This window comes from Clupea harengus, chromosome 3, assembly GCF_900700415.2.
Source record: "Clupea harengus chromosome 3, Ch_v2.0.2, whole genome shotgun sequence".
NCBI classification, from domain to species: Eukaryota; Metazoa; Chordata; class Actinopteri; order Clupeiformes; family Clupeidae; genus Clupea; species Clupea harengus.
The window spans coordinates 19,126,216-19,147,117 of NC_045154.1; the positions used below are offsets into that span (position 1 = coordinate 19,126,216).

Sequence of the window (20,902 nt, forward strand, 5' to 3'; positions counted from 1 at the left end):
ACATGATGGAAGGTCAGATGTAGTCCTCACAGACACAACATTCAAAGAATATCATCATACTACTTTATACAGCACGGTAAAGGAGAAAAACAACGAAAGATGGTCGTCAGTCTCAGACCTGGAAAACCCTGAAGTCAATCACAAGACACAGAAGCACATTTTTGTGGAGCAGCACACTTTCTTTCGTAAAAAACAAACCTTCACAAAGCCAAGGGATCTCTTGTTAGATTCTACAGGTAGCCAGATCAGTTTGGACTGGAGTTCTGAAGACACGGACGAGGACATCTTCTCCATTTCACATGATCAGTGCAGTCAGGGGAGTCCCCCAAACTACTTCACTAACTATGACAGGGGACTAAAATGTCATCATAAATCTTCCTCTAATGTACATCAGGAAATTCACAACCGAACGAATAAGGACTCTTATTCAGGAAAATTCAGTTTAAAACGTGGACGCTCTTTCTCTGTGACCAACATCTCCTCGAACAGAGCTGTAGGCCTTAGACGAATATCCACAGGAAGCAGGACCGCCACACTCGCAGATCTGAGGGACTGTGAGGACTTTGACAATGCTGTTTCACACCGACCCAAAACACTCTCCTGTACTTTGGACCAGACTGTGCCCTGTGAGCCGGTTAAGAGCTTTCAAGCCAACAGCCACATGTGGCGTGGTGGTAGCCTGATTTCATCCGTCGGTTCCTTACTTTCAACTAGTCAAGTGTGTCTAGACAGATCGTTTCCCTCAAGCAGCTACTATCTCACTCATGAAGACTTAGAGGACAGTGACAGTGACACAATCTCAGAGGGTGAATATTACCTGTATGATCAGGATAATGACCTGGAGTCTTCTCTGTAGTGACAAAGAACATTTTGATTGTTTAAACTGAATTCCAAAAAAGTATATACGTATAGCCTACTCTGTTTAAACTGGCACTCAGCCTAATAAATGTTCCTTTTGTGCAACATTAGTGAACTGCCGTTTTAGACATTAGGAAGGCCTACATTTCCCTCGAGACCAATAAAGTATGTATGTATGTATGTATGTATGTATGTATGTATACTTAATTCTGTAATGCTGTCTATCATGTTGTTAATATTTGATGTAAATTGTGCTTTGAGTGACTATGTATGAAATTAATGTATTTTAAAAATTATTATTATTATTTTGTCTTCCCTGTTATTCAATTTTCCTCTTGATTTTGCTATTATGTATATTTGATTCATGGTGATTTCTGTGAGATAATAATATGTAAGACATTTGAACCCTGTTTTCGTCATTTCATATTTTTTATTCTTTATGTGAAAAGACCTGCATTAAATGTATGAATGAATGTACAAACGAATAAATAAATAAATGTGACAATAAACAAATGTGACATCAGACACTGGGATATGCTATAACAGAACTGTCTTTAACAGCAGCAGTAAATAGATAAATGCGACAAACATGGAGCATTTGGGTAATTAGTGATTAGTGTTGTGTGCTGACTGTGTGTGACGGGGAGGGGAATAGTATATGTCCAGAATTTAACAAAACTCTATCATAAAGGACTGTCACGGTACGTGAGTAATTCCGTAGTCTGGGGCATGTCTGGAGGTATTACGGCGTAATATTTACGGCAAACCAGTTTTCACCCGGAACACTTTCCGTTTCACTGGACTACATCGGAATGAATTGGTTGGTGCAAACGAAAGGTGTGCGGAAAATAAAGGCATTTGATCATCCTTCACAATACATAACTTATTAGAAATGTTCGAATAGTCACTAGTGCCACGGAAACGTTTAGAAACATGAACCAAGTGTTGTCTACAGACCGGGGAAGTACTGCATTTGTTGCATTCGTTGAGCACCCAATCAAACGCGGCCAAATGTTACAAAATTGCAGACCCTTCCCTTTCTCTCCAAGTGGCTACGCAAAGATGTGTTGGTACAATTACGTCTGACCGTACGAGCCTATATGTAGCCTAACAGTTAAGACCAGAGGACCGATCAAACATACGATACTTAAAATGATTCCAATTTTGTTTCGGTTGAGGAGTGCAACAGTTGTTTGCATCGCGACCATCTTCGGCCTGTCAAAGTTCGCCTTTTGCCAGAAGACTGAAGTTAGTCCTGAGAAAAGCATTGTGTGGGGTGCTGGACTGGACCCAAGAGTAGTAGTTCCAGTGCGATACTTCTACATCCAGGCGGTAGACTCAACTGGGCAAAACTTCACCACATCTCCAGGTAGGCGCGTCTTCCTTTAGTGTGCACAGTAGTGTACAGCATTCCTGAAATAACTTTTCCAGAGAAAAAACAACTGCAGGCTATGGTCCAACGTTGTGTGCTAAAGGGGGTGTTAGACTAAATCTAAGTGAGTTTGAGTAAACGTCAGCCGTTTTTATGCAGTAAGCTACCTTATCAAGATCTCCATTGAATTTGCCAAAAAGTTTTCATGAACGAGGAGCAGATTTGATGTGAAATCCAACGTAAAGCATCTGGATATAGACCTTGGTTGCCAGGTTAGCACTCATTGCAACAGGAGAGTTATCTTTGCATATGAATAAATTATGAGGGCTGTGTCATCAGTCTGAAGCAAAAGAGCATACTTCATTGATGGAAGAACAAAGCCAATTAAATGTCCAATATGTAATTTTTCACGGAAATAAAGAAAACATTATTTAAATTCACATGTCATTATTTACAATTACAGTTAGTGCTAACTGTAAGTGTCTCTGTGGACTATTGGATTATGTTGACATCATTCAATGCTCACTTCCTGATCAAGCGTCTGCAGTCATTTATCCTTTAAAAAAACTACACTGTTTACATCCAACTAGCAACACAACAGAAGCTATTCAGTAATTCAGGCTCCATCATTATAAGGTTTAAAGTTTGATCATCATCCACATGTAGGGCCTCCAGCTGTATAATTACAGCAGCATTCAATGTATGGTTGTATTATGTACGTTTGATATATAGATTATATACTCAAAGTATGGTTGTTTTGTAAACATTTGATATATAGATTATATACTCAAAGTCGCTATGGATAAAAACGTGTGCTAAATATCCAAAATAAATGTAATGTTTTTTTTTCATTTCAGGTCAAGATGTGTTTAAGGTGCAGATTGCATCTGCGTCAGGGAAGGAGCATACTCGTATCCACGTCCCTCCACCCCTGGACCGTGGAGACGGGTCCTTCCTGGTGAGGTACCGACTGTACACCACGTCCAGCTCAGACCTCGTAGTGCAGGTCCTGCACAACAGTAAACCAGTGGCAAAGTCACCATACATCCTCACAGGTACAGTATCCCTTTTTTTAAGCTAAACACCCGAGACTGTGGTTTTACCTTGTGCAGGTTTAACACCTGTTTTAACGCCTTGGAGCTATCCTTTCGTTCGCAGAGCACAATGTGCATTCACACTCAGCCGATGTAGTCAATGCAGAATCGCATGTTATGCACTCGCTGTTAACCAGTGATGTTTGTGTCTTTGTTTGACTCTGAGAACAGTGTTACTCCAGTGTTTCACATTGATAGATGTAAAAAAACTGTTACTCCAGTGTTGGTAGATTTTCAGGAGGCAGGAAAGAAGAGAGAGACCAGACTGTTTTTTTAAGACTGAAAGATCTACAGTTACAGTTATGATATAGTTGTGTACGGTTAGCGGTCACCCAGCTAGCAGCCCAAGACTTGCTGTGTCCCCGGGCTCAGGTGGACGTGCAGGTTACCGTTGGCGAAGGTGTCTGAAAAGTTGGTGAAAGTTTTGTCTCTGTCATATAATCTCATTTATAAGCTCAGTGCAACTCAAATAAAAATGTGAACTCTGCACAATGTGGTGAGGTCTCAAAATGACCCTATTTAAATGGAATAATCATTATTGCCGGTTGCTTCAGGGTGTTTTTGGTCGCATTCCATTGAAAGTATTACCACATAATTACATTTGCCACCTCCCCCATCCCTTGTTGCATTCGTTTTACATTTAGTTGATTTCACAGACATTCTTATCCACATTAACTTACAAGTGAGGTACAACAATAAGGCTGCAGTAATTTAGATGAGCGTAAGCAACACCAAACTAGTTCTGAAGTGATGAGTGCAAACATGACAAGCAGAAGTGCTTGGTATGGGGCAGGGGTGGGGTGGTGGAGGGTGTTAAGAGAGACCGTTATCTGAAGAGAAGAATCTTCATGAAAAGATAGAGAATGACTTCCTTGCTCTGATAGCATTTGGTAGGGACCACAGATGAAAAAGGTATGGACTGTGATTGCCAGGCTTGAAGGAATGGCAATCCCCCCCCCCCCCAAGTAATCTACTGTGTGCAGCTTTCCTGTTCAGAGCTTATTTTGGGATCATTAACACCCCTCTGCTGTAACAGCAGCTTTAAATAACACCAGACGTAAAGTCTGCAAGCCAACCCTCAGAAATATACTCATTTCAAACGCTTTGCAAAGGCTAAATATGAGTGTAAAATGAGGGAAGTAAAACCGAACAAGTTCAGTTGATGCAGGGTCTAGGTGAAATATTAATTTTCTCTACTTCCTTTGCGAGTCTTTTCCTTATTAGTAATGCCCAGTGGGAATTCCCTCAGCCATCATTGTTTACTTCAGAACTGGTTTTCATCCAGTGGCTTACAGGTGTCTGTTGGAGGTCCAGACGGCTCAATCCACTCATAGAGTGTTCAACATGCATCACCACGCTGGGCTTGGATTCCTCTAATTACATGTTGCCCCAAGGGGGTGTGGCCATAGCCCTTATGGCCCCACTGAAGCCCTCATAGCCAATGATGTGCTCATTTAGTTTTTCTTCAGTTCATTCAAAACCAGGTCACTCCAGGACTGTATGTCAGTGGAGGAACCAATTGGACAATAGCTGTTGTGGGAGAGGTTAGAGTAATTGGATGACAGAATGAGATACAGATATACATATCATATTAATCCTGCTTAAGTTTAGTTTTTTCTTTAAACTTCTTGTTGGGAGAGGGGGGGGGGGCAGTTGGTTGGTGTTTAACTTCCTCTTCAATGCTGTGTAAAACTGATCTGTCTGTGCTTTTATCAAATGACCTTTCTGCACTTGCACATCCTCAATAAATTTCAAATATAGAACCATATATAAAAAAAATGTTACAGTCGGATGTGTGAGAGAGGAACAGTTCTAAAACAGCTATCTAAGCTGTAACAGGAAGTGGCAATCAGCATGATTTAATGCAGGTTGGCACCATGAAAACATTGTGGTTAAAATCGTTTTTTTTTTATGTCCAGGTGGCATGTTTTTTGTTTTTTGTACAAAGCCGTGTATTTTATTCACAAACCCAAATTCTTTTACAAGTAACCCTCCCAACAGCGCCCATGTTTTACGTAGTAATGTACGAATATGTGCATAATGTACCAGTTTGTTCAGCTGGCCTTAACGTGTGTTGCTATGGTAGTAGCAGAACTTTTTTCTGTTACAAAGAGAGAGACAGGAAGTCGTGTTGTGGTTTGTGGCTCTAGGACAGACTGAAGATCTTGAGATAAAGGCAGTCAGAGTGTGAAGCTACACAAGAGGTGTATTTGAGACACACAACACAACATCATCTTTGCATCACTGAAACATCTTGAGAAAGTTTTGAGGTATTTTAGGCCGATGGTCAGGCCTTGGTCAAGTAATAACTCTCACATATAAGCCATAAGTAGCGATACATTATCTTAACTCCCCAGTCTGTCATGTTTACATCATATAGGATTTTGTTTACAGTAAACATAATCTCTCATTTAATGCCATGCGTTAAGTTATGACATGTTTTCTTGAACTATTGCTGAAACTGTTCATGACGCTCAGCTGGTGGAACAGAGTAACGCTGAGTAACGTCACACACACACACGGACATAAAAGCATCTACCAAATGAATAAATGTGGAAGGTGTGTGTGTCCCCACTCATCTGGTAGGCCCTGTGTATCACGAGTACTGTGACTGCCCCGAGGAGGATGCTGAGGAGTGGCAGGCAGCGTTGGACTGCCCGGCCGGCGACCCTCAGGTTGAGGCCGACTTCGTCTCGTTCCCCTCCATCGACCTGGTGCGGCTCAGAGAGGAAGTGCCCCGGCGTTTTGCCCAGAGGGGCGGCCTGATCCACTACACCATCCTCAACAACCAGCTGCACCGCCGCACGCAGGGCAGGTACACCGACTTCAAGATGTTCTCCGACGAGATGCTGCAGTCCCTCATGCGGAAGGTGAGTGGGGATTGCATGTCTCAGGGGTGCAGAAAGTTGTTTTTGTTGTCAAAAAATGAAAATGCTTCTGGACTTATGTGAAAAATGGTCCGGGTTGGCCATCCCACATTGTGGGAGGTAGGCTGAAGTTGTTGGTGAAGTGGGAGAACTCACGGCGCAGGAGATGGTGGCTTTCTTACAAAAGTAGCTATTTATTTACACGGGGACTTGAACACCCAAAACATATATACAAAATGAACAAACATACAAGAAACAAAAAGACTAGGCACAAATCTGTAGCCACGCATCTAGTTTACAGCTTGGTCTATGTGCCAGTCTCTTGCTCTCCAGCCTGTCCAGAACTTTCTACCTCAACAATGAGGTGCACCTTTAATAAAGTAGCCCATGGGGCTAAATTGGTGGGGGAACCCGGACCCAACCATTCTGGTGGGGGAGTCCAGTCCTTCTCCTCTTTTGGACCGCGGTGAGAAGGGGGAGGGATTTCACCTTTTCACAACTTATCATGATGTACCTCCAAGGGCATGATAAATAATGTTTCCTAATGTTACTGTACTCTTTACACATTTAGTTTGCATGTCCAGGCCCTCTAAACCATCAAACAAATGCATAAAACACACTGCAAGTGAAGTGTATTACCATGCACAGAAGACACAGGAACAATGTGCCAACTACATGTCGTTATTGTAGGTCTCAAAGCATTTCAGCATTTTTAACAACAGATGCCACTGACATTTGGGGGGCACTGTGGCACAACCAGTAGCCCCGACCACATTCGGGCTTGATGCCCATGGAGGACACAGGTTTGATTCCGGCCTGATGTCATTTCTCCTGTCCACTCCCCGCCTCTTTTCCCTCTCATTTCCTGTCCCACTCTTCACTAAGACTATCGATTAAAGGCCAAAAAGCCCAAAAATAAATCTTAAAAAAAAAAAAAAACAGATGCCACTGACATCACCTTTACCTGAAGTAGCAGTAAGAGGTCAAATGCAAGGAGATCATACTTTTGTAGTACTTTAGCTCCATACAGTCTAACCCTGTATTGGTATGTCAGTGCCATGCTCTTGTTAGGCATCGTAATTGATTGACTGACCTCAGGTCTGGGTCTGTGGTAGGTGCCTTTGCCGGATGTGGAGTTTTACATGAATGTTGGTGATTGGCCTATGGAGAAGAGGAACGCGGGCGAGTCGCCAGGACCCGTGCCCGTCATCTCATGGTGTGGCTCCGCCGACACGCGCGACATCATCCTGCCCACCTACGACATCACACACTCCACACTCGAGACCATGAGAGGCGTGACCAACGACCTGCTCTCCATCCAAGGGCACTCAGGTTGGTGATGCCAACCACATCTGCATTCTAGAGGAAGGGTTATAGTTAGTCATAGTATTTCGCAAGTAGAAACAGTCCCTGCAGGAGAGCACTCACTGTGTGAATCCTGGATAAATGCCATCTGTAATACTATACATTGGGTTAAGGAATCTGAAGATGGAAGTGAAAATAGTGGTGTTGTTTCAAACACAGAGTTCCCATGGCCAATAGTTCTCTTGTGGATCTCTTTCAATCAAACTGCATAGCCCACCACCAAAGTTTCAGGAAGTTTTTCCCCGATATGTTTTTTCATAACAGATAGATTCATGTCTGATAGGGAAGTCAGTAACGGCTGCTGTTTTACTGCTCAGACTAGTGAGACTCTGTGAGGACAGTTGTGCCCCATGTCTTCCAGGTCCAGTGTGGTCCAATAAGACAGACAAGGCCTTCTTCAGGGGCAGGGACAGCCGGGAAGAGCGCCTCCACCTAGTCACCCTGTCCAAAGACAACCCTCAGCTGCTGGATGCCGGGATCACCGCATACTTCTTCTTCCGGCAGCAGGAGAAGGAGCTCGGCAAAGCTCCGCTGGTTGGCTTCTTCGACTTCTTCAAGGTGAGAAAGCTCTGGGAGTCATCTGAATCATCCTTTGCTTCCAGATACATATTTCAGTAGGAACAGCATCACGTTGGTTAAAATTGACAACCAATATAATATACAACCCTCAGTGACTTTATATTGTTGTCCTATTCACTGTGTATGCACAGCAATTATGTGGTTCATTTTTACATCCACACTCACCAAATGTGCTCCTTGTCTTTCTCTCTGCCTGTGCCAGTATAAGTACCAGGTGAATGTGGATGGTACGGTGGCTGCGTACAGGTTTCCTTACCTGATGCTGGGCAACAGTCTGGTCCTGAAGCAGAAGTCTCCGTACTACGAGCACTTCTACACACACCTGAAGCCAGGAAAACACTACATCCCTCTGGAAAGGAACCTCGCGGACCTCATACAGAAGATCAAGTGGGCCAAGGTCGAGTGTGTTTTTGCATGTGTGTGTGTGGTTGTGTGACCTTATAAAGAAGATAAAGTGGGCTAAGGTGTTTGTGTGATTGTGTGTGTGTGTGTGTGTTTACTTGTGTGCTCACCATCTCAATCCGAATGTGTTGGCATCTCTTTTACAGGACAATGATGCTGAAGCAGAAGCTATTGCCAAAGATGGACAGCAAGTGGCTAGGGAGCTCCTCAAACCACACAGACTGTACTGCTACTACTACTTGGTCTTACAGGTAAATGGTCTTGTCCTCTAAACTTGACTGAAAGACTGTATCACAAAATACTGTACAAAATTAACTTTAATGACCAAGATGCTAGCATGTTTGTAGCGGCACGTCTTAGCAGAGCATATTTTATCAGAAGTGTCATTTTTTTATTTACCTTTAATTTACTTGAATGTATCTTATTTACATTTTAAATAAGATTATCACTGGAAGTGTTCTCTGCTTTCTCAGACCTACGCATCACTGCAATTCGGTCAACCAACAGTGCACCCAGACATGGAGCTGGTGCCTCAGCCATCAGACCACACCAGCGTCTGCTCCTGCCAACGAGGGCCTCAGGCCAGCAAGGCCAGCACGAGTAGAGATGAGTTATGATGAACAACAGACATGCGTTATAATGACCAAAACAACAGAAGAGATGTTATTAATAACAAAACAACAGGAGGGACATGTTGTAATGAACAAAACGACAAACAAGGTGAGTTCTGATGGAAAAAACAACAGGAGTGACGCATTACTATGAGCAGTACTTCAGGAGAAGTGAGTTCTGATGAATAAAGCAACAGGAGAGAAGAAATCTGATGAACAAAAAAGGGGAGACAAGCGACAACAGACACGACTCCAGTAGTCAAACAGACTTACGCTAACACGCTAACTTGGGCTTCAGTCAGTGTAGTCTTCCGACTAGAGATCTGCAATCCTGCGTTATGACAGAACCCCTGAGGGAGATTGGCTACAGATATGTTGGAAACAACAAAAGAGAGCTTTTAGGGACCTCAAAGAATGACATTTACCATTTCACATGTAGCTGCTGAAATGACTTTAAACCTACTTACTGCATTCATATTTTTACAACTACATGAATCTCATACTTGTGTCTTGTTTTTGTTTTGATACAACACATACTGTACTGTGCTAAATACTGTTGTCATTATAAATGTGTTACTGAAAGAGGGGACATCAGTCAACTGGGTTACTTATTGCTCCCTACCGTATCAGACATCTGAAAAAAGAGATTATTTATCAAAGAACCCAACCTTATATTTCTTGTCAGATTATGTGTGTATGAGTGCATTAGGTAGGCCTTTAACTACTTCACCCTAGTTTATAAGAAGTAAACCCACCCACGTTTCCGTATTGGCTTATCGAGCCCATTTAAAAGCACATGTATAATAGTATTGCTCAAAGGTGACCTTAATTTGTTCTTACTTGTGTGTAATTGTTGTTTGTATGGTGGTAAATGAGATTATAATTGCTAAATTTGTTACTTTTTTACTGAAAAGATCTGTTTGCATAAATTGTGTAAAATTAAGCAGTATATGTGTGCCTGTTTTTATTATTATCCTGTAAATGGTCTGTTTGATTTGTTTAGGTATTAAGGTGCCCTTCATCACCATAACAGTGTTTTAAGTGCATATGTGAATGATTGCTCACCGCAGCCACCAGTCATTACAGTCGTATTGAGTATTTAATGAACTGTTGGTGGCACAGTTCCCTCAGTGCTTCGTTCAGGCTGAGCGCTGAGAATACATGTGATGTTTACAATAGCAACTGCTTGTAATTGGCCAATTGTTTTTGTCAATAACCCAACTTACCAACCAGTGTTTGTATGAGAATACAGAACTACAGTAGTGCTCTTAAAAATGACTGCGCTATAGCCCTAGAATTCACATTACTATGTTCATGTACTGTTTTTTTTTTAAATAGTGTTAAATAAAAATAAAAAACTACTTGAATAAACAAAGTTTTTTCCCCAGCTTTACATGTAAGGATTTCTGAATAAGTCTGACATTTTATGAAATGTGACAATACATTAAATATAATTAATATACTTACTAAATATGAATATGTATTTAATCCTGCAGACCTATTTTATTGTGAGATTCTTTCGAACCTATCTGCCATCTGTTCCTACCGAAAGGAAACATCTTTAATAGGACTCACATCTTCAGTACTGATAGGGCTGACGGCACACATCTTCTGCTTCTTGAATAGGCCAGAGATGAAATGGGAGAGCATTCATGGCCAAAAGGTCAATGCAGTAACACTTGTTCAGATATACAGCAGGCTAGGCTTCCTAGTTCAATGCGGTGGTTTGCACATTACATGTTCTGTATTTCAGTTCTCTATATTCTCACAGGACACACGTGTCATAGGTTAGTGTGATTTCAGCCAAACCTGTTGAGTTTGCTGTTGATATTTGTGTGTGGTGTTTGGAACAGCACCACGCGGAGTCGAGTGAAGTGAAGTCAGACAAGCTGCTGATGTTTGGGTGAGCTTTCACTTTAATTGGTAGCCCTGTGACACAGGTTCAGAGATATCACAATAGCAGTAAGGACAGACTGCACCCAGCTGACTCTATATGAAAGGAAATGTGGCTGCTTCTGCACAACATGTAAAGCTTAAATACAGATCACCCACTGGAGGATTAAACATGCATCTACACCTGCTGGCTTACACACACACACACACACACACACACACACACAGAGAGAGAGAGACAGACACACACACACACACAGCACCTCACCCACAACTTTTTCATTTAAATTATTAAGGATATATACACAATAATACCTATCAAAGGGTATGTGTTAATGTAATGTAACGACCCATTTGCCTTTGTAGGTTTGTTACTGAAATACTGTACACTTGGGAGCGAGAGAGCGGAGAGCAAACGAGCGAGAGAGACACCGCTGATTTAGACAGGTTAGTTTGAGTCTCCCTCCACTCCTAGTCATGTGACGTAGAGAGTGTTGTGCTCAGCAAGTCTTGTTTATTCTTCAAGGCCCCACATGAACAAAAACAAAAACACCTTCCCTGGCTTCCACATCTTCAGAAAAGAAAACAATGAGAAATGATAAGTACCATAAGTGTTTCTTAGTCGTTCACACACCTAGTCCCACCACTGGTCTATATACTATGCCCTCTTTTCCCAAAAACGAACCAAATGCTTGAAAGAATATTGCTAAATGATTGAACATTGATAAGACTGACCCTTATCTTGCCATTCATTCCAGATGAAGGTGATCATCCAGTGTTTTGTCAGATATGTGAAATTGACTTTTCTCCATTACCGTTTGTACCATTTGTGCACACACAGCATCGTGCAGTATAATGAGACTGCCTCTACAGTTGTGAGCATATAAGCCAGAGTTGGACTGTGTCATCATGTGAACTACTTCTGAATGGGCTCATCTGAGACGGATTGGGGCAGGTGTGAGATGCTTTCAGTCTGCATTCAAATAGCTGCGTAACTGTTCCACTTTGGTATCATAAACTATGAAGGTAAACTGGATGTTCTACTGTACCTAAGGTGAAATAGGAAACTAATGGGAATATGGAGTTTTCCTTTCAGAGACTAGAACACAAGTACAATAATTGCTCTACGGTACCTGAAACAGGTTGAGGGAACTTCTGTCATTTTTGCCATGACAACTACAATTTCCTCAATCTTACATTTTCTCCTAACTTTTGAAATCCCATCACCAGACAAAATGTTTACTTTTGAGAATAAAATTCACAAATAAAAGCAAAACCCAACATAGTTAAAAATGATGAACAGTAAAAGTTGAATGGCACCAGTGAGATTCACCTGAACCAAGACAGATTCTAGTGCCACAGAGAGAGAGAGAGAGAAAAAAAAAAGTGCACACCAAATGCTCTTCCATCTCGCATGCATCTTGTTGATCTGTTCAGCAGTTAGTTTCAGCCTGTGTTCCACCAGCAACAAAACAAAACGTCCAAGACAAAGTCCCCCCTCCCCCCCCCCATAGACAGAAATGACTTCCATCCCCAGTTCTCTTTAGCCTCTGGAACAGACTAGGCCCAGATCCGGCCCAGATTCGGCCCAGGCCTGTTCCAGGGCAAGGTGCGACTGGGGTTGTGTTTTAGCTTACTGAGCTCGGCTAGCCTCCAGCTGCTACAGCATTACATGATAAGTCAAGCGACTTCACAACATACATATGACCCAACTCTCACAGTCCCATTCATGGTGTTAGATCACTGGCGGTCACGAGCGGCCTCCTTTCTAAAAACGCTTGTTTCCGGGCCAACCACACACCGAAAAAAACACTTGCGTCCTCCAACATTTACATCACGCGCTGTCCGTTGATGAGAAGGTCATCAAACTCCTGCGAATAAATGAGAGATGAGACTTAGACCTGTGAGCTGCCTTGGGTCATTTCTTTCAGAACAACACTGACAAAAAAAAACAATAGTAACAACCAGAGAGCCAACATGGGTCCTGCACGCTCACCTCCTCACTCTCCTGCTCTTCCTCCTCTTCCTCCTCCTCGTCTTCCTCCTGCATGTGAGTGTCCACTGCCCCACCTGCGCGCAGCAGGGCCTGCACTTCTCGGTTTGGCCTGTGGAGAGCGCAGTAGAGCGCAGTGTGGCCAGCGTAGGAGCGCTGGTCCACTGCTGCTCCCGCACTCAGCAACAGCGCCACCAGCTGAGCACTCTGGGCCTCTACTGCCCAATGCAGGGGAGAGCGGCCAGAACCCAGGTCCTGGAGAGAGAGAGAGAGAGAAAGAAAGAAAGAAAGAAAGAAAGAAAGAAAGAGAGAGAGAGAGAGAGAGAGAGAGAGAGATGGATAGATGGATAGATAGATAGATAGATAGATAGATAGTCAGTAAAATGCACACAGAAATAGGTGACCGGTCAGAAAGAGGAGAAGCACAGAATAAGAGAGAGAATAATGTGTATAATATGTATGAATATGTTATAATATATCAGGAGGGTGTATTCTCATACAGTAACCCCATTACATTATGGCGATAAAACAATCTTAGCTGTCCTTCTGCCATCATTTATGAATGAAAAAGGCTGTCTGTGTGAATTTGTGTTTGCAGGGGGTGAAGATTCATCTCTGCTCTTACCCTCTGGTTGACGTCCGCTCCTGCGCTTAGCAACATGCTGATGATGTCACCTCTCCCTTTCTGCACCGCCAAATGTAGAGCACTCACTCCTAGGAGAGCAGAGAAGGAGACAAGAAGGACAGAGTTATCATACTGGACCTACTTCACCTCTGCACCTGCATCTGCTCACATTTCATGTCCTGTCTGTAAGGACTGCTTTGGCAATGCAAGTGCCTTATTGGTCTGAATTTCAATATTTGAGAGAAAGAAAGAGGGAGAGAGAGAGAGAGGGATGAGTAAAAAACTGAATGCAAAGATATTACAATATGCAGATAAAAATCAGGCTACAGCTTCATTCATTTATGTTCCAGCAGAAGTCTTCCACATCCTCTGCCATGTCTGCTTTGAGAGCCCTATGAGCTACACTGTCTTCATGGCAGACTCTCCTCACTGTCTCACTGTCTTCATGGCAGACTCCCCTCACGGCAGACTCCCCTCACTGTCTTCACCACAGACTCCCCTCACTGTCTTTACAGGAGCTCTTGGGGTGAAGGCAGCTTTTAAGTGACCTCCGCAGAGTGTGTTTGATATAGTACATGCATTTTTAATCTGTGCTACCCAAGTAGTAATGTCAGACTGGGCTTCTGACGTAGGTGGGAGACGAGAATGATGTAGGGTGGAGGGAGAGAATGCGCATGTGTGTGCCTGTATGCCTGTGTGTGTGTGTGCATGTCTGTAGGTGTGTACGAGAAAGAGTGTGTGTGTGTCTGTAGGTGTGTAGGTGTGTACGAGAAAGAGTGTGTGTGTGTGTGTGTGTGTGTGTGTGTCTGTAGGTGTGTACAAGGGATAGTGTATGTGTGTGTGTGTGTGTGTATGTGTGTATGCCTGTGTGTGTGTGTGTCTGTAGGTGTGTACAAGGGATAGTGTGTGTGTGTGTGTGTGTATGCCTGTGTGTATGCCTGTGTGTATGCCTGTGTGTATGCCTGTGTGTGTGTGTGTGTGTGTGTGTGCATGTCTGTAGGTGTGTATAAGGGAGAGTTTGTGTGTGTGTGTGTGTGTCTGTAGGTGTGTACAAGGGAGAGTGTGTGTGTGTGTGTGTGTGTGTGTGTGTGTGTGTGTGTGTGTGTGTGTGTAATGTGTTAGTACTGTATAATGTGAATGATTTACTACACAGGGTGTTTTAGTTATCAGTAAGCTGTGAGTTGGTAATCAGACAACACCTCAGTCACACCGATCTAGGTACTCGGTGAGGTATTCTCGGAGTAAGTGTTTCACCTGAGCAGTTGCTAATAAGTTAGTGTGCCTACGCAGGTGCTTTACCAGAGTAACTGGTAATGAGTTGGTGTACCTGAGCCGGTCGTTTTACCTGAGTAGTTGGTGACTGTGAGGTGTTCGGAGGTGAGGCGCGGGCAGGACGTGAGCTCTCTCACACACTGCATCCGGAGCTCCCTCACGGCCAGATGCAGCGGCGTGTTGCCCCCCCGCTCCTGCAGCTCAGCGTTCGCACCCCCACACACGAGGCCGCGCACACACTCCGGCTGGTCCACTATCACCGACAGGTGTAACGCCGTCTGAGAAAGACAAAGACAGATTCAACAAAGCAAGACAAAGAGTAGGACACAAAGATAGGGCAAAAATGAAGAAGGGGAGGAGGACAAGGGAGAAAAACACAAAGAGAGACTGGGTGATTAAGGACCTCTGATAAGTAGAATAAAACATACATTCTGAAAAAAAAAAAAAAAAAAAAAGGATCATGCCATTTTGTGGTTTTCAAGTAAGCGTGCTCTTTTCTCTCCACATGTGTCAGCCACTGTTTCGTACATCTCCCTGGCCTCCCTGTCTGGTGTGTGGTGTAGTGAGGGCCTGACTGTCGCCCTCACGCTGATTGCCTGACTGTCACACTTTGAAAGGAAGGGGTTTTCCCTTCTGGGGCACTGGAGGAACCGGTCGTAATAGCTGTTGGCATGTGAGGATTCCTGTGAACTCAGTGTTTTCCCTTTGTTCACTTTAAGGGTCATGGTGCAACTGGCTGTGTTTTTGTCTGACATTTCATTTTTACAGTACTTTCGCCATTTTAGTTATGGTAGCTTCAGCCGGTTGTTATATTGCGCGTCCCACCACAGGCACTTTATTTGGGAGATTTGAAGTAGAAGTAAGATGTAAAGGACCAATCAAACTACTGAAACAAACAAACCTGCCAAACACTAACAACAGTTGGCACTGATAAAAATTAGTATTTTCCCTTCACATGACCATTTACTATCAAAATTAATTTGCAGATGATAATAGTACTAGATTCTTATGAAAAAATGCTTTAAAAAAATGGCACATTGTTGCATACTGTCTGCAAATGCATGCCAAATAGCTCTTTTTTTATCATCTTTATGATAATGGCAGTGTCCGTGTTGTTAAGTCTCATAAATCAATGAGGTCTACCTCTGTACAAATAGCCTTTACGTTTTCTGTGGAAGATATGAGTAAAGAACAAACAGACTCCTACTTACACAAATAAAACTTTGTTTACCCACACGTAGATGAACAATCCACGTATTGCCACACATTTACAAGTGCAGACTCTACACAGGCACACACTCACTGTCATCTTACCTGGCCCAGGTGATTCTGGATGTCCAGGTAAGGAGTCCAGCTGGACTCCAGAGCGATGACCCCCAGCAGATACTGCACGAAAGCCCTGTGCTCGTGGATTAGCGCCAGGTGCAGGGCCCTGTGAGAGGGAACACGGCAAAGTCCATCACATTCTCATACAAAATACGCATACAGAACCTGACCGAAGACACAAATACAACTCTACATTTTCTACCCTGAAACTCACGATCAGCAACATAGCCATTGATTTGCCCTCTGACCAGGTAAAGTCATCAATGAACACCAAGAAGACGTGCCACAGCAAGTGTCTGGCTAGTGTGCGTGCATTGATTGATACACTGTAGCATTAATTAACTTACGTGTCTCCGTCTTCGGATAAAAAGTTTAGAGTGTTGAACAACTCCTCTCTTCTCTGCCGTTCCTCCTCCGGACTGACCACCGCAACCCACTCACTCCGTCCGTTGCTGACGGTGTCACCCGCAGCCTGTTCGGCCAGTATAAGAGTCCCAAGACCCTGAGACAGGCTTCCTACAGTCTCATCTGTTATCGAGTCACCGATGGCAGAGTCCAGTCTCTCGCCTGGCTCCACGGACGTGCAGTCCTCTGGACGGTCCTCAGAATGACCCAATGACGGAGAATAGTCCTTTGGCCGAGTGCTGCTCCAGGTTTCTGGCAACTCGATGTCATAAGGGCCATCGATACTGAGGCCAACGCCACTGATAGAGTCCAGTCCGCTGTCGCACCAGTCATCAGGCGCTGCGTCGGGGCTGCTAAGTTTCAGCTCGCAGCCGACCACAGGCCGAGGATATTTGTTTCTCGAATCGCAGTGGGAATTCTCCACCGAGTGCCGCTGTATCCCCGCCATTTAGAATGTTTCTTACACAAAAGACGACCTGTCTGTAGATTAAATTGTCCACCTTCTTAGCAATTTAGCGTGGCTAGATAATGGGTTGAGTTGAGTTTCGCTAGCCTAGCAAGAGTCGGAATTGCTTTAGGTGTTATCCTAGTCGGAACGATCCTTTTATCGTCTAAAACACCGAACAACAGCGCAAAGCGCTGCTGTGCTAGCCACTCAACTCAGTTTCTTACTCATTTTAGCTTCTCAGCTCAGTCATAGAGCCGAGGAGATGATTAAGTTGGCCGTGCTACTTCCAGATAAGGCTGTTTGGCAGGAGCTGGAGAGTCCAGGGGAATTCCCGACAGATCCCAGATCCCATGAAACACAACAGCCTGCGCATGCGCATCGCGTGCTCAGCAGCTACTACTGGAAGGGGAAACAACAGGAGGATTACAATATCATATTTCTGTTGGCTTAGTGACCATCGTTTACCACAAGCTATTAGTCATAAAGGTTGTGTAATATTTACACATGGTTATGTTCATTTGGCTTCTTCCTTTTACAAATGTGAATATGGAGGTGACCTACGCAGTTGAAATCGCCACCATTCTGTAGGTTCCTTCCACAGGGTGGCACTATCACATTATGTTTCTTACTATGATGCTCCTGCGGCACAAAGCCAGCTTTGGTACCACTATACCAGGCCGTGAGCTGTATCATTGAGTGTGCTGAGTGAAGTGATTCATTGCTGCTTTACAACTTCTTTTTTTGCAGACATGTTTCATTTTGAGAAGATCAGAAGTGTTCAGCCACTACAGGTCGTAAGGTTTAGTCTTCTGCACACTTGAGACCTATAGCCAAAGGGCCTTTAGAGACACTGTTTTCCATCGCCATGAAGAGGACATTTATTTTTATTTGTATTCTTTCTCAGTAAACGTGCCTGTGTTTTTTCTTCTATTGTAGCTTCTGTCATCAACATATCAACAAATATTTGCTTCATGTTTAATTGTTTGTTAGAAGTTTTATTGTTGGTTAGAAGTTATATTTTTGGTTAGAAGTCACATTGTTGGTTTGATCTCATCTTTGATGGACCCATGTGACAAGAAAATCCTCATGTTTCAGTCCATAAAACAGTGTCTGAAGACACTTGTGTGTTGAGTCCATTGTGGATACAGTACATTGCAGCGAATAATATACTAAAGTGAATTCAAATATATGTATGGGCATCTCACATGGCACATACACTCTGGTATTTTCCCCTGTTTGTTTGTTTGTTTTGTTTACATGTTGATTTTATCACAAATGTCATGGGTTATTACCAAATATCCCTCATATTCACCCAACCACAGAGCCCCCTGCTGGCCACTCTTAGTAGCATCTCAGCATGCATGAAGACCCTCTGAGCAGCCAACTGCACTGCAGCTGAAGTATACTGACCACACAGGGACTTATTGCAGGTCCCTCAGATCTTAGCCAGCAACTCAGCGAAGTCTATGGTAGAGAGGAGGAGGTCGAGTTGTATGTACTGAGACTGCAGTCAAAATCATGTTCTCTAGCAGCACGCCTTGTGTCAGTGAACAGCTCCCAGTAACTGTCTCAAGTTGAAGCATGTGAGGTGGGGCTTACCTTACACTGTGCTGTAAAGGTTTTTGTTTTGTTTTGTGTGTCTAAGACTTTCCAGTGACATCAGTGATCTCACACACACTGGATCACCTGATATGACAGGTCTGAATTCCCCTTCCTAACAAATAGTCACAGACTATGGGATGGAAATCCAATAAGTATCTATGGTATTATTTTCTGTGTCACATATACAGCTAGACCCTCTGAGGTAAACAAGGCTACAGTATACAGGACAAAGTGTAGAGACACAGAATGGAATATGGGACAATATAATCAAGTGCCTTGTATTAATAATTACCTTGTATGAATCATCTGCTTATGTAAGCAGGAACATGGCTTTTCTGTGTTTCTGTGTGTGTGTAACTTAGATTATTAGGTGCTGACACCACTTAGTCTGCATATGTGTATGTTTAAGAGCTATATACGTGAGAGAAGGATCCTTTTGTCGATGTTTGGGTGAGCTCAGAGGTGATAAGAAGGCTCAAACTGTGCTTGTTCGACCCTGTGTAAAACTGATATCCTTGCATTACAGAAAGCGCAGTTGGGATGACACTAAAGGATTTTTAGTCGAGCGTGGCTATTCTTGCTGACATTGGAAACATTTATGGCGTCAGAACTAGATCAATCTTAAGTATATAAACCCTGTGCGATGTTAGTGAAATTGCTTCAGTTTCATCCTTGTGCTGTGAGTGAGCACGATTGCAATTGTTACTGAGATAACTTGAGTGAATTTTCACCTAACATAATTAATTTAATAACTTATTGATTCAGTAAAGCGCCTCAACACTGAGTGTAGTGGCAAAAACTTAGTTTGTGTTTTTTCCTTTAACCCTGCTCCTATTCTCTAATCTGTGTGCCACCTGGAGAGTGTGGGTGCAGATTTGTCCGACTCGCAGCCATTTCCCATAATTAATCCAAATCGTGTTACCGTTGTGTTTCCAAAACATTTATTGCAAAGTAAATAAACATGAAAAATAAATGCAGAGATTTCAGTGTCCTTTTTATCTTTAGTTTTGCAGATGCATTCACTAGGCCGAGGCTCCAGTTGAGTAGGCTCAGGCTGAGCAGGCCGTAGCTGAGCAGACCGTAACTAGTTATGAAAACTAGGCCCTGAATCATATCCACAGTGAAGCCCTTTCACTTCTATAAGACAGGACACTTTTCCTAAGTGACCACAAAAATCGCCTTCCTGTTGCTGACTTAAGGCATGGTATCAATAGCAGTGACAGGTTGTCATGTCTTACATTGAGTTTGGGACTGATGTAATATGTCAGTATTATGGTATGATGAAATATGTCAACGTCAGTCTGGCAATACTGAACATGACAAGAGCTTTGATGTTGTTTGGTAAGGCGGGAGTCCCTACATTCCCATAGGGAAATTTGAGTTCTCAAAGATGGATATTTGATAGCTCAGGAGACCTGGATGTGATCTCATTATTGTTTCAATTATGTATCAATTTAATCACAGATATTTCTCTGAAGGTTCTTTAGGAGAAACAGTTTGAGATAGAAATAAGATAAAGCACTTTTTTTGTAAAAATGTATCATAATTGAGAAAAAAGATCTCCTAGTTACCCCTCTACACAACAGCTTTGAAAAGTCTTGTTGTCATAGGCTAGTTAAATGCCCTTTAGTGCGAACATTTGTGCCTCGTTCCAAAAACAACGAAGGTTGTCCTGAGAGAAACATTAGAGAGAGAGGGAGAGATAGAGAGAGAGAAGTAACATTGAGAGAGAGGGAGAGATAGAGAGAGAGGGAGAGAAGAGAGAGAGAGGGAGAGAAGAGAGAGAGGTAACATTGAGATGTCTAGACATGTAGTAAAAACGGAGCCTGATTTGTCACCCTGTTGAGTTCCCTCCTTTAACACCATAGGATACATTTCATCCATATAGATATCTGGGAAGCCTAAATCTCCCTTTTAATCTCATTGTTGTCTAGGAGAAACTAAAGAGATGATAATGAGATTTCCTTTTAGATTTTCTTTTCTATGGGTGAGTTCATGAGGTGGTTAAGTGCTTTGCCAGTGGGTCCGATGACATCTCACCCCATGTCCCCCATGGTTCCTCATATCCATAATAAATCGCTGCACATTAATAACTCATTAAATGCTTTTGTCATGAATAATCATGTAGCCTATCCGTGTGTTTCCATCATAATTAAAGTTTCATATTACATTCAAAATCAAGGGAATGTC

At 43.0% G+C, this 20,902-nt stretch overlaps 2 protein-coding genes across 2 annotated transcripts; one reads left to right on the forward strand and one right to left on the reverse strand.

The window, feature by feature from the left end:
* The first annotated feature begins 405 nt into the window (after positions 1 to 405).
* Positions 406 to 10,519, forward strand: poglut3 (protein O-glucosyltransferase 3). Its single transcript, XM_012818657.3, has 8 exons — positions 406 to 2,227; positions 3,088 to 3,285; positions 5,911 to 6,194; positions 7,307 to 7,523; positions 7,918 to 8,114; positions 8,338 to 8,532; positions 8,684 to 8,788; positions 9,011 to 10,519. Exons 1-8 carry the CDS (start codon positions 2,011 to 2,013, stop codon positions 9,152 to 9,154), a joined length of 1,557 nt encoding a protein of 518 aa, XP_012674111.1. The 5' UTR covers positions 406 to 2,010; the 3' UTR covers positions 9,155 to 10,519.
* A 527-nt stretch (positions 10,520 to 11,046) lies between these two features.
* nfkbib (nuclear factor of kappa light polypeptide gene enhancer in B-cells inhibitor, beta) lies at positions 11,047 to 17,504 on the reverse strand. The gene is made up of 6 exons (XM_012818826.3): positions 16,605 to 17,504; positions 16,246 to 16,363; positions 15,005 to 15,209; positions 13,660 to 13,748; positions 13,038 to 13,289; positions 11,047 to 12,912 (listed from the first exon to the last, which is right to left on the reverse strand). Exons 1-6 carry the CDS (start codon positions 17,108 to 17,110, stop codon positions 12,871 to 12,873), a joined length of 1,212 nt encoding a protein of 403 aa, XP_012674280.1. The 5' UTR covers positions 17,111 to 17,504; the 3' UTR covers positions 11,047 to 12,870.
* Positions 17,505 to 20,902: the final 3,398 nt, after the last annotated feature.

What these genes read in the sequence shown, in the direction of transcription:
- poglut3 (XM_012818657.3), top strand. Translation starts at nt 2,011, where the DNA reads ATGATTCCAATTTTGTTTCGGTTGAGGAGTGCAACAGTTGTTTGCATC. An exon ending in AGAAGATCAAGTGGGCCAAG is followed by an intron (nt 8,533 to 8,683) that starts GTCGAGTGTGTT and finishes TCTCTTTTACAG; the next exon opens with GACAATGATGCTGAAGCAGA. An exon ending in ACTACTACTTGGTCTTACAG is followed by an intron (nt 8,789 to 9,010) that starts GTAAATGGTCTT and finishes CTGCTTTCTCAG; the next exon opens with ACCTACGCATCACTGCAATT.
- nfkbib (XM_012818826.3), bottom strand. Translation starts at nt 17,110, where the DNA reads ATGGCGGGGATACAGCGGCACTCGGTGGAGAATTCCCACTGCGATTCG. An exon ending in TTATCCGAAGACGGAGACAC is followed by an intron (nt 16,364 to 16,604) that starts GTAAGTTAATTA and finishes TCCCTCTCACAG; the next exon opens with GGCCCTGCACCTGGCGCTAA. An exon ending in AAGAGCAGGAGAGTGAGGAG is followed by an intron (nt 12,913 to 13,037) that starts GTGAGCGTGCAG and finishes ATTTATTCGCAG; the next exon opens with GAGTTTGATGACCTTCTCAT.